The following is a 12,689-nucleotide window of genomic DNA, read 5'->3' as shown; positions in this document are numbered from 1 at the left end:
GATTGTCACAGACAAATTGGCAACTTCCTGCTGGTGTTCACCTTGAAATGAAAACAAACCAAGACCAGTCTGCACAGTGCTGTTAACTTTTCAGACCTCACAGGTTACAACAAAGTGTGGATTTTTATGTTGCAGCTGTAAAAATATCAGGTCAGAAAGGAAAGGGAGTGCAGTCTAGTCTATTTAGTTTGGTCTAAAGTCTGCTGACTGAGTCAAACGTGCTTATTTCTTTTTCCAGTCATCTGGGATCATTTTAGCTCCCTCTTTAAGCATCCAGAGTGAACACTGTATCACTTGTTTAGAATGTTTAGAAACCCTCAGGTGTCTGCAGCTTAAATGACACCAACATTGGTAAATCATTTAGTCAGAATAAATAAGTTTGATTTGCTTTAACTTAACATTAAAACAGACAGTCAATATTGATGATTCTGTTATTAAATTACCCAATGCTATGACATGGTTGCCCTGTGATTGGACACTTGGGGTAGGCATGACAAATCAGTCGCCATTGGTGGTAAATTATTTGTAACTCTTGGTCAACAAGAGGGTACTTTTCTTCTTCTTGAAAGCTTGTTTTGCAATCCCATATTTACCATCACTTTTAATTATTGATTTCTGGACCAAAACACCCTCAGTGATGTTTTGTAAGCGAACTCATAACTGCTCTTTTGGGTATCTCGGTTATCCTAGTAATTACATGTTTATGCCAAGCTGCTAGTCGTCTAACTGATATTTTGTGCAAAGCTGTCATTGGGTGGTCTGAGCTCTCACAGCATTTTAACACATTTTACCTCATTTCTTATAATTTTTTTGACATTTTAAAGTGACGTGAGAAAGTGTCTTAGGCTAGGAGAACTTTCTTTCTACAACCATCTTCAAGATTACCCTCTAAATCTACTTTAAATCTCCTGCTAAACAAAACAGTGGACATGATGGGAATTGATGGTCCTTTACAAAGTGTGGTATCACAGCTCAGGATTTAAAGTTCTGAAAGTTCAACAGCATTTTTAAACCAAGCGGTTGTTGTGGTGTTATACAGTAACGGCCCAAGAATGCAAAGGCACCATGGAGACAGTAGGCAGATTCAATCGTCTCTTTTTTCTTGTTAAATCATTACCTGACACTCTGCTAAGGTCCTGGCTGGTGTTAAGTAACAGGTGATGCTGCCTTATTCTGTGTTATTGGGTTCAATTGTTAACTCTCAGCACAGCAAGCTAACACATTTCAGCACTATAATGTACTCACCTCACTGTAATAATAACAGTCCAACTGTGTGAAAACAGTACAGGAAATGTTTCCTCTGAGAAAATAGTAATGATGGAAGGAGGAGCATGTTCTTGACTTTCACTAGAAATGGTTGGACCTTTATTTTTTACTTAAGAGACACTATACAGAATGCATGCAGAGACCCAAGAGCCTGCAGCACAAAGAGCTGTTCTGAAATAATGAGGAAACACCTTATGCAACAACATACTTCCCTCTTACTTGTGTAAATGCCTTCTTTGTTCACAAATTCATGTGCCCTTTCATTTACTATAACCATTCCCTCTGTTTGGTTTATATAACCCCCCCGACTTCAACTGCTTTAACTATTAATATGGGCCTTATCGTTATTATACATGTTAATTTGAATTTAAGAGCTCCCCATGTCATTGTCATTATAGTTGTTGTTGTCGATCATTATATTATCATACTTTGTTGTTACTGATAATTCTACACATACTTTTACCATTGTTTCTGTCATTGTAAATATAAATCTGTTTGATTCATTGTTGTTTTTGTTGTTGTGGGTATGCTGGAGGTTTCTGCCTGTTAAAAGGAAGCTTTCATTGCCACTGTAACTTTGCTAAATGATGCTGAGTGCTGTGCTCATGGTGGATTAGTGTTGGTTCTTTGTATAACACAATAAAGATTAAGGTATAGACCTGCACCTTTTGTAAAACTGTTTTGAGATAACATTTGTAATGAATTGGTGCTACTGTATACACATAAAGATTAACGTATTGATAAATATCAAGAATGTTAATGTTTTATCAGATTTAGAGTTTGGCTCAGTGCCGTACACAACAGGTTTACGCTAAGGACAAAACATGTTAGATAAGATATTACATTGTGTTAACCTTTATCATCTAGGAGAATGTTAAGTGAAGGTTCTGACTTCCTTCTCAGATTTATTCGATTAGCTAATGACCTTCTCTGAATGAATGCAGTCCAGCACATCATTATGAACTCCTACTTTAGAGATAAAATTTGTCACTATAAACATGTTAGCATGTTGTCACTATAAACATGTTAGCATGTTGTTACTTTGAGCATGTTAGCATGTTGTCAATATAAACATCTTAGCATGTTTATAGTGACTTTGAGCATGTTAGCATGTTGTCACTTTAAGCATGTTAGCATGTTGTCACTATAAACATGTTAGCATGTTGTTACTTTGAGCATGTTAGCATGTTGTCACTATAAACATGTTAGCATGTTGTCACTATAAACATGTTAGCATGTTGTTACTTTGCGCATGTTAGCATGTTGTCACTATAAACATGTTAGCATGTTGTTACTTTGAGCATGTTAGCATGTTGTCACTATAAACATGTTAGCATGTTGTTACTTTGAGCATGTTAGCATGTTGTTACTTTGAGCATGTAAGCATGTTGTCAATATAAACATCTTAGCATGTTTATAGTGACTTTGAGCATGTTAGCATGTTGTCACTTTAAGCATGTTAGCATGTTGTCACTATAAACATGTTAGCATGTTGTTACTTTGAGCATGTTAGCATGTTGTCACTATAAACATGTTAGCATGTTGTTACTTTGAGCATGTTAGCATGTTGTCACTATAAACATGTTAGCATGTTGTCACTATAAACATCTTAGCATGTTGTTACTTTGAGCATGTTAGCATGTTGTCACTATAAACATGTTAGCATGTTGTCACTATAAACATGTTAGCATGTTGTCACTTAAAGCCATTTTTTTCGTAATTGTACTTTTTTTTTACAGAGGTATAACTAGCAGTTATATTATAGTTATAAACATTCCATATACAATGTATAGATACATAAACTCTGAACAAGCCAGCAGGAAGTCAGATGTTGTTTTTGCTCAAACAAAGTTAATTTCTTTCAACATACAAAACGTCTTTGCAGCTTTGTTGTTTTGAACATATTCAATTGAGGTGCAGTACTGTTTCAGTTCAATAAGAAAACGATGAAAGCAGGGTTTCGAGGTCATCCATTTTGATTTGTGGATGTGAAATGTTCCAAGGATAATAAGGAGTTGAAATAAATAATTGACTTTAACAGACAAACCATTTGAATCAAAATATAACATAACATCAAATACCTTTATCTGTACATTAGCTCCAGCTTTTCTATTTATATAGTCGTTCAGTTGTTCTCCAAAATAAGCTTGAATGTTCACAGTGAAAAAATAAATGGAATATAGTTTCCTTCACCGAATTGCAAAAAACACAAGAGTAATCTATGTTGAGTTTAAATCTTTCTAACGCTTCTTTGGCAGGATAGATTCTGTGTAAAATCTTGAAGGATACTTCTTTCACTTTGTTAGTAATACAATATTTATTAAGAACACAGCAAGCCTTTTTCCAGCTTAACTTTCAGTCAACCTAAGAACAGGCTGAGAGCTGGAGTTGAGGCGGGTATTAAGCCTCTTGACGAACCATTACATCGCGCCCACCTGTCAGTCATGTCAGCTTGGTAACTATGGATAAAATGGAGCCGTTTACAAAAAATTCATCCCTCGTACAGTGTGTCCCAGTGATGACAATAACTAATCAGACTTGTTTGTAACAGCTGTAATGTTATAATGACTTCACTGCGGCTAATAAATCTCATTGAGAGGAGCTCATGACTGTATGGGAAAGAAATGTCCTAATTTTCCTGTAATGCCGCTAAATCCCATTAAAACACTGTTTTGTGTCCTATAAAACTATGATCTGTTGGTTTCCAAAGTAAAGGCAATTATAAGATCAGGGTTTGCAGGATGTAAACTCAGGTTCTTTCTTTGTGTAAAGCCAGTGAGCGTCTCACGTCAACCCCAGCTGGACTTGTTTATCTGTTATGGAGAAAGCCCTGTGTTGTAGGATCTGACTTTATAAGCCAGTTAATGATACGTTATTCTGTATACGTATTCATGCACAGGATATTGTCAACAACACGACACCCAAGAAAGAGGTTAAGGAGAAAGCTTAATCTAGGGTGCTGGAAAGGAGGCTCCGGCCGATTGTTGAACCTCGGAGGAGGAACAATGTGGATTCCGTCCCGGCCGTGGGACAGTGGACCAGCTCTTTACCCTCGCAGGGCTTCTTGGGGGGGGCATGGGAATTTGGTCATCCAGTCTACATGTGTTTTGTGGATTTGGAGAAGGCTTTTGACTGTGTCCCTCGGGGGATCATGTGGGGGGTACTGGGGGAATATGGGGCCCTGGGGCCATTGGTACGAGCCATCCGGTCCCTGTATGAGTGAGAGCTGTGTCCGCATCCTCGGCACAAAGTCAGACATGTTCCCAGTGTGTGTTGGCCTCCTCCAGGGTTGCCCCTTGTCACCGGTCCTGTTTGTGATCTTCATGGACAGGATCTCAAGGAGCAGCCGGGGGGAGGAGGGTTTCCAGTTTGGGGACCTCAAATCTCGTCTCTGCTTTTTGCAGATGACATGGTTTTCTCCAGCAGGCATTGGGGCGGTTTGCAGCCGAGGACGAAGCGGCAGGGATGAGGGTTAGCACCTCCAAGTCCGAGGTCATGGTTCTCTGCCAGAAAAGGGTGGATTGCTCTCTCCAGGTGGGGAGTGAGTCCTTGCCCCAAATGGAGGAGTTCAAGTATCTCGGGGTCTTGTTCACGAGTGAGGGTTGGATGGAGCGAGAGATCGACAGACAGATTGGCTCGGCGTCAGCAGTAATGCAGGCGTTGTGCCGGACCATTGTGGCGAAGAGGGAGCTGAGCCTGAAGGCAAAGACCTCAGATAAGCGGAAGAAAATGGATGGATGGATGGATGAAAAATATGTTTTGTACTTTCAATTGCAGGTGTGCTGTTCATTGAAATACTGTGGGTATTTTCTGTTGCTATTTCAATGAGAGAGGAAGTGCAAGTAGATCAACCGCCCGCACACCAGCCTTTTCGTTTTGCAAAATCACAATGCAGTGAGGAACTAATGTGTGAAAATCTCTTCTCTTCTCTTCTCTTCTCTTCACAGCAGATTTTCATTGGCTAAAGGGTAACTTATTCTGTGCAGAAATTAAAATGCACTTATTTGGTTTATGGTGAGCATGAAAAACTGACTTCTTTGTGACTAAAATATCATTTTTGGCCTCAGGAAGTTCCCTTCAAGGAAACCACGATTTTGCAGCTGCAGACACAAACAGTGCCACACAACCACAGCGTACACCTGCAAGGGTGGAAGTGAACCAACTCAAACTGGGGTTTTTTCACACTCAAGAAAAACAGGCCGTCCATAGCAACAGGCCATCCCCTCCAACAATCCAGGGGAACCTACAAGACATGAGAGGTCAGGAGCTCCCAGGAAAATATATGGTTAGTAACTGAGATTTACAGATAGTGACATGCAGTAATATGATGTGAAAGCACAGAGAGAGAGAGAGAGAGAGAAGGAAAGATACAGCAGGAACTCAATGTGCCAGTTCCCCCAATAACAGAATAGTTTAGAGTCCATAGAGTATGGACAAGGTAAAGCTTTGTGTATTCAATTTAAGTGTGTTAAAGCTAGAAATACCCAATCAGAGTTTTTACCACTAAGAAAAGGTGTTCCACATGGATCAGTTTTCGGCCCTGATTTTTTTAAACATTTGTGTTAAAAATAGTGTTTTTCATAACTGACAGTAATATCTATCTCAAAGCAAATGATATTTCTATTATGTTTGCAGACTCCTTATACTGTACTATTTAGAACCAAAACAACTGTCTTTTAGTGCTCTTTTGAGTGCTATCAGCCTTAAATTACTAGTAAATTGTAAAATATTTATATGGGGCTTTTGTGCCTTTATTTGAGAGACAGGACAGTAAATAGAGTCAGAAATCAGGGAGAGAGAGTGTTGACTGACCTGCGGGAAAGGAGCCACAGGTCGGATTTAAACCAGCTAAGGCCACCCTCATTTGTGGACTTCAGCCTCTGATCATTAGGTGCAGACACTCACCACAAGGCTACCTGCGCCTCCCAGAAAAACCTAATTAATGCTAAACTTCATTGCAAATTAGGGAAACTTATGTGATTTTGAAGGCTTAGATAAACGGTAGAATAAATTCTGACTGAGGTATACAGAAGCTGCAAGTCAGAGAACAACTAGCAGCTCCTGTATGGTTTACAGGACCTGACCTAACTCACTCTTTCAAATATATGAACACTTTCTTTGATCCCGCCTTTTTTAACTTGAATATTATCAGTTGCCGCCTGCGATAAGACTCAGCGCACCGCATCATTTTCCCAGAATCAATCTCCTTATCAGTGTCCCACCCTTTAGCTCTGCAGGGGGAAGACCACTGACTTCACAATCTACAGTTTGTAGGCACATTATTATCATCTTGCAACAGTCCCCACTGCACACTTGTCCGTCATGTGACTATCAACATTAGTGTCGTGAGAGACGGGCTGAATTTCATGAGGCGAGAAATTCAACGGGATGAAATTTCCACCAACCATTATGAAACCTTACAGTAAAAACAGATAATAAGTAGTTGCTATTTATGCAGACAATACTCAGTGGCACACAACTGCATTTATGTGTGTTTACTTCCTTCTCATTATGTGCAAAGTATTCATAACTGAAGCTTATGAGGAAGTCAGTTAAACAGGGATATGAAAAGGTAAAATATATTTAAACACAAAATCTCAAACAATATTTGTCCTAAGTTGTTGCTCTATATATTTAAATTAAATTATACATGAGCAGATACAACAATGGATGATGCAATCCACATCCTGAATGAGGTCAGCAGGGGTCCCAGGGTGGGTCTTTCTGTCATGCTGCAGGCGAATGATATCGTATCTGACTAGCAGCAGGGACAAGCACACGAACACAAGGTTTGGCTCTAAAAGACTTGGGTTGGTCATTTCACCTGCCTACACAATCATGGATCAAATCATGCACATTTTTTTATGTATCCTTTCATTTGTTCTAATTTTATTTTCCAACTTAAATGCGAGACTTGCTTGTGATTCTGGTTATGACACTTTGGTATTTCCACTTCTGATTATTCTGTTTCAACCTCTCCAAACCATATTGTTTTCCACCAGTTAAAAGACAAAGAGTATTGCACAAATATAATAACGAACCTCTTGCAAACCTCCTCTACCATCTTACAAATGAAAGGGAAAATGAATGACTGTTTAAAGCTGTATAGTATAGTTGCAGCTGTTAAGTAGAACAACAGTGAACACTAGTGGTGGTACCAAGAACAACACTAAGAGTGAGGTAAAAAAATATTTATTGGACAAACATGTTGGCCTCAAAAACTATTTTAGCAACAGAAAATTTGCTTCAACTCAACAACCATTTGTTCAAGCAGGCCAACAAACTGACAAAAACTAACATTCATACATACACACACGCACATCTGCAAACATGTTGGATACGATCAGTTTTAGTGGCTGGGTCTGAAGGGGAATGGCATCCCCGTCATGAATGGCTGAGCAGGGTACTGAGCGTGAGAGGAGGGATGGGGGGCTAGAGGTGTGTGTGTAGGGAGTACAGGGTGTGGAGGGTGTGCAGGGTGTGGAGGATGTGTGGGGTGGGAGGCGATTGGGGAGTGAGCAGCGTGGGGACTGAAGGCCAGAGGAGGAGTGTGGATGTTGTTATAGTACATCACCGGGCCTGACAACACCAACTGGAGCAAACTGGAGAAAGAAATACATAAAAATGACACAGCGAGAAAAAGAGAAATCTACAACCACAATTAAACTTTAGTACGCTATCACATACTCAATACCTAGGAAATCCTTAACTGCATTTTCGAAGGCTAAGTAGCCTGAAATGGACTTACAAATACCATTTTAATGCTTTGACCTTAACTTATATCACATAACTGAAATCAGTATTTGTCAAGGACATCAAAAGTCTTTTTTTAAATATATATATTAAATGATCTTATGAGTTATGCAGACCATGAACGAAGGCACAAACTTGGCTTGTTCCTCCCAGTCGGACCTTTTTGACAAAAATCATTCTCTATTCTACTATTTAACTATAGTTTTGTAGCTTAAACCAAGAAACCAGAGGGATTGGTGACAAAGCAAGTGTACAGTTAGTGGTTCTTACTTGTTGTGTGGAAGGCGGGAACAGATGGCTCGCAGGTCCTCTGTGGAGGAGACAAGGCAGCATGAAAAAATAAGATCGTCACGGCATCAACAGTCAAAACATATGACTTTGTAGTTTATTTCTATCATAACCAACTGCAGGTTTCGATCTAATAAGATGAGGTCTTTGTTGAGGATTATGGGAAGGCTCATGTTCTTTACAGTGTCAATCCCCTAATATATTTGAAGCCCTTTAGCTATTTTGTATTATGTATTAGTGTCTGTGTTATTGTTGAGGTTGGTTTGTACTGTCACTTGAGTTTGGCATCTGCCTACTTGCTTCATCCTTTACCTATACAAATAAACATTAAAATAACAATATTAAAAAATTATGCTACTAGGCTGAAACTCAATTTTAACTCATGAAAATAAAAAACATGGCAAGGGATGTGGAAGTTGTACAGATAGATTATGTTTGAAATGTAGTATGTGTCAACGGGGCAGTCAGACCCTGACTAGCCATCATTCTGTTAAATTCTGTTAAAATGCCTTTTTGTTTTATGTTAATCTACAACATAATAGAAAATATGAAGACCTTTCTTATCAAAACATAGTGAATGCCAAGACTCTACCTGGTCATATAAAGGTCAATAAATCAACTTGTGAGAGGGGAGTCAGAGATGTCAGTATGAAATCAATCTTACCTCTCGAGCAGAGCAGCGCTCCATTGGCCATCGCCACCTGCAGGGCTTGTGCGAGCCGATCCAGGGTCAGCTGGGACAGTGAGTGTGTATCAGCGGATGATGTGTGTGTGTGTTTGTCTGCCTGGTCCAACAACCTGGAGAGGTCTGAGGTCAGAGCAGCCAGGGACTCCACCTGAAGCAGTGCCAGGCGGCCGAAAAGCCCCTTCTCATTTAGTATACTGGGCAAAAGCATGAAGACCTGAATGTGGTAGAAGATGGACAACAGGTTGATTATCTTCACTGTTTAAGTAAGTTTATTTTATTTCACATATAAATGTATATTATATCTCTACGTAAAACCACACACCTGCAGGACACTCAGATGGAGTCCAGAGAACAGAGGCCCCACCTCCGGCTCACTCTCAGTGGTGCCATTTGTTAACGCCGGCTTCTTTTCCTCCCTGTATGTCAGCGGTGCTTTGACGCACCAGCGCATCAAGCCGCCTAAAGGTGTGACATCCAGTGAGCTGATTGGCTGGCTCCCGGAGAGGGGCGAGTTCAGGAAAGTGATGAGGACTAGACGAGGGTCATCTTGGATCCACGACACGATCATCTGGAGGAGTTCTAGAGGAGGGGTTAGCTCCTCTAAAAGCAAACACACACAGACAATAATGGTTCAAATGATTCCCAAACATCTCAAGAACATGTTTTTGAAGTTAAGCCGACCTTTTGCACAGATTCATTTTTTTTGGATCATTGTTTAATTCTGTATTCTTGAAACAAAGTACCTGAGGTGAGGTCATAGAGGGTGGTAACTGCAGTGATGAACTGGCAGCAGAAGCGTGGGCTCGCACTGTGAATGTTCTGCAAGGTGGGCACTGAGCCTGGCACCAAACTACAATAGTCATCTACAAGTACCTGTGCCAAACGCACACAGTACACTCTGTGGGTTCTCTGCAAGACAAAAACATAATCAGAGGTACATTATCAGTACATCTGTAATACAAACCATGTTTCCACAAGAGAAGGACTAAGAGGCTTATATCACACATAAAGTACCTCACGGACTTCAACTGAATGAATACACTGCCTGGCAAAAAAAAAAAGTCGCCACCAAAAGAAAAGATCACACACTCTAATATTTCGTTGGACCGCCTTTGGCTTTGACTACGCCACGCATTCGCTGTGGCATTGTTTCGATGAGCTTCTGCAATGTCACAAGATTTATTTCCGTCCAGTGTTGCATTCATTTTTCACCAAGATCTTGTATTGATGATTTGGAGAGTCGGTCCACTGCGCAAAGTCTTCTCCAGGACATCCCAAAGATTCTCAATGGGGTTAAGGTCTGGACTCTGTGGTGGCCAATCCATGTGTGAAAATGATGTCTCATGCACCCTGAACCACTTTGTCATTGTCATCTTGGAATATACCCGTGCCATTAGGGAAGAAAAAAATCCATTGATGGAATAACCTGGTCATTCAGTATATTCAGGTAGTCAGCTGACCTCATTCTTTGGGCACATAATGTTGCTGAACCTAGACCTGACCAACTGCAGCAAACCCAGATCATAGCAGTGCCCCCACAGGCTTGTACTGTAAGCACTAGGCATGATGGGTGCATCACTTCATCTGCATCTCTTCTTACCCTGATCACTCTGGGGAAATCTTCCTTCTAGTTTTTAATAATGCGTTGGACAGTTTTTAACCCAATTTTAGTAGTTTCTGTGATCTCCTTAGATGTTTTCTCTGCTTGATGCAAGCCAATGATTTGACCCTTCTCAAACAGACTTAACATCTTTTCCACGACCACAGGACGGGTCTTTCAACATAGAAGTTTAAGAAATGAGAAGCTACTCATTGCATCAGTTGGGGTTAAATAACTTGTTGCCAGCTGAAAGATAATCGCCCATGCAGTTATTATCCAATGGGAGGCTCTTACCTATTTGCTTAGCTAAATCCAGGTGGCGACTTTTTTTTTTGACAGGCAAGTGTATAAAGAAATGTGCATTGTCCCTGTAACTTTAGCTGTATAAAAATATAAAATAATGAAGATTTAGTGTGTTTCTCGTAAAAATCCTCACCTGTAACCAGGTAGCAGCACATTCCAAGATAGGCACCCTGCCCACAGCGATTGCCATGGAGACCAGCTTGCTCAACAGTGCCATCCGGCTTTCATCTGCCTGGTTGCCTTGGAGACTGAAGAGGGCGGAGAACATTAGCTGACGGACAGTATCACGGCTCTGCTCCTGGAAACAGCTGCACATGATCTCCAACAGCTGGAGCTCCTGAAGAGCGCTCATCCTCTGACAGAAGGAAAAAAGAAAAAGAAAATACTATTTATTAGCTGTCTGTGATGCGTTCATATACAGTGTATTGGTGGAAACGCATGTTCGGGGGGTCATGTCTTACCCTGGCTGGAGTGCTTCTGTCTTTAGGTGCATGCAGGATGAACTCCTCTACCAGCTCCAGGGTTTTGGAGTCGACCTGAGGAGGCTGCCTCCCGGACTGCACCAGGTTACAGATGTAGATGTCCAGGTGGTACAGCAGCTCCTTGGCTGCACTGAGCACATCGCGAGGCAGCAACGACTGACGGATGTCACCCATCACCACCTTTCAAAGACCCAAACAAAGGTTGCAGAAAATGTAAGACTCCATTGTAAGAGAATGTGTAGTGTTCAAAACTGTTTCATAAAGATGATGTATTAATGATGGATTAAATGTCATTTTCATCAATAAACTGTATGCAGCATGGAAAAATTAAGTAGGTTTGGCTTTACGAGTCTTAAAATGCTTTGATGAGGATGTTCAGACGCATTTAAACGCAAACAAAGCACCTCTGTTTATATTTCCCTGTTTATGAATCAACCAAAACAGCAATGCATAGGAAACCGATTCACATGACCAACTTTAATGTTACATATCTTTATCTCAGTCTTGTTATTCATGGGCTCACAGGTTTAACACTTTTCAAGTGGAGCAGCTTCAGTCGTCTCCTCCATCCTGACACACTTAGCGTTAGCAAGCTTAGCTAAAAATACTATTTACTTTTCTTCACTGCAACTTTCATGTGCGTCACTTATAATCACAGTGGACACTCAAAGAAAACACGTGTTTTATCATGCTCTTACCTCTTAAAAAAAGAGCTCTTGATACTCTTAATAAATTAGTTGGTTACTGGACAAGTAGATCTCCAAACGACAACGGGACCACTTCCGGTGTTTCTACGGAGCCTTGTGAAGGACAAAACACCTGCCATTGACTTCTCCTGCGGAATCAGCGCATGTGCTGTTTGGCCAATGTCAACAAAGATAAGATTCATCTTTAGGTTACTGGAAGTTATTTTAACCACGATGACATTTTAAGGTTTTCAAAACTAAATAAATAACATTGATGGTCAACTCACAATTCATTATCTTGTTATAAAAACATATTGTTGGCTTTAAATAGTATAGCCTATTATTCAATGTGCAGACTCTGTATATTTACATTTTATATTGACGTTTTCTACATGAGAAATTGATAGGCCTAATATAAATAAACAATTTTACCCAACAGGGACCCATGTTTGTGTATATAATATGATATATATTATTTACATGATGTTATATTATTTCATATTCTATTATTTACATTATATTGCAATAAACTATATACAAAAGTAGCCTGAGTTTAGGTGATAAGAAAACCTCGTTGTCCATTCCTTAAGGCCTAACAATATATTGACTATCATTTGTAGGTA

At 40.1% G+C, this 12,689-nt stretch overlaps 1 protein-coding gene across 1 annotated transcript; it reads right to left on the bottom strand.

Annotated features, from left to right (window-relative positions):
* Positions 1 to 7,442: 7,442 nt before the first annotated feature.
* On the bottom strand, positions 7,443 to 12,215 carry ints15 (integrator complex subunit 15). Its single transcript, XM_061044291.1, has 8 exons — positions 12,079 to 12,215; positions 11,360 to 11,560; positions 11,032 to 11,253; positions 9,739 to 9,904; positions 9,318 to 9,595; positions 8,972 to 9,209; positions 8,290 to 8,329; positions 7,443 to 7,868 (listed from the first exon to the last, which is right to left on the bottom strand). The coding sequence occupies exons 2-8, from the start codon at positions 11,552 to 11,554 to the stop codon at positions 7,616 to 7,618; spliced, it is 1,392 nt and encodes a 463-aa protein (XP_060900274.1). The 5' UTR covers positions 11,555 to 11,560; positions 12,079 to 12,215; the 3' UTR covers positions 7,443 to 7,615.
* Positions 12,216 to 12,689: the final 474 nt, after the last annotated feature.

The sequence above is a fragment of the Labrus mixtus genome, chromosome 8 (genome assembly GCF_963584025.1).
Source record: "Labrus mixtus chromosome 8, fLabMix1.1, whole genome shotgun sequence".
In the NCBI taxonomy this organism is placed as follows: domain Eukaryota; kingdom Metazoa; phylum Chordata; class Actinopteri; order Labriformes; family Labridae; genus Labrus; species Labrus mixtus.
The sequence above is the reverse complement of the archived record's forward strand: the minus strand, read 5'-3'. Positions and strand labels throughout refer to the sequence as shown.

What these genes read in the sequence shown, in the direction of transcription:
- ints15 (XM_061044291.1), bottom strand. Translation starts at nt 11,554, where the DNA reads ATGGGTGACATCCGTCAGTCGTTGCTGCCTCGCGATGTGCTCAGTGCA. An exon ending in GTGCTGCTACCTGGTTACAG is followed by an intron (nt 9,905 to 11,031) that starts GTGAGGATTTTT and finishes TTTGTCTTGCAG; the next exon opens with AGAACCCACAGAGTGTACTG. An exon ending in AGCGCTGCTCTGCTCGAGAG is followed by an intron (nt 8,330 to 8,971) that starts GTAAGATTGATT and finishes TCTCCTCCACAG; the next exon opens with AGGACCTGCGAGCCATCTGT.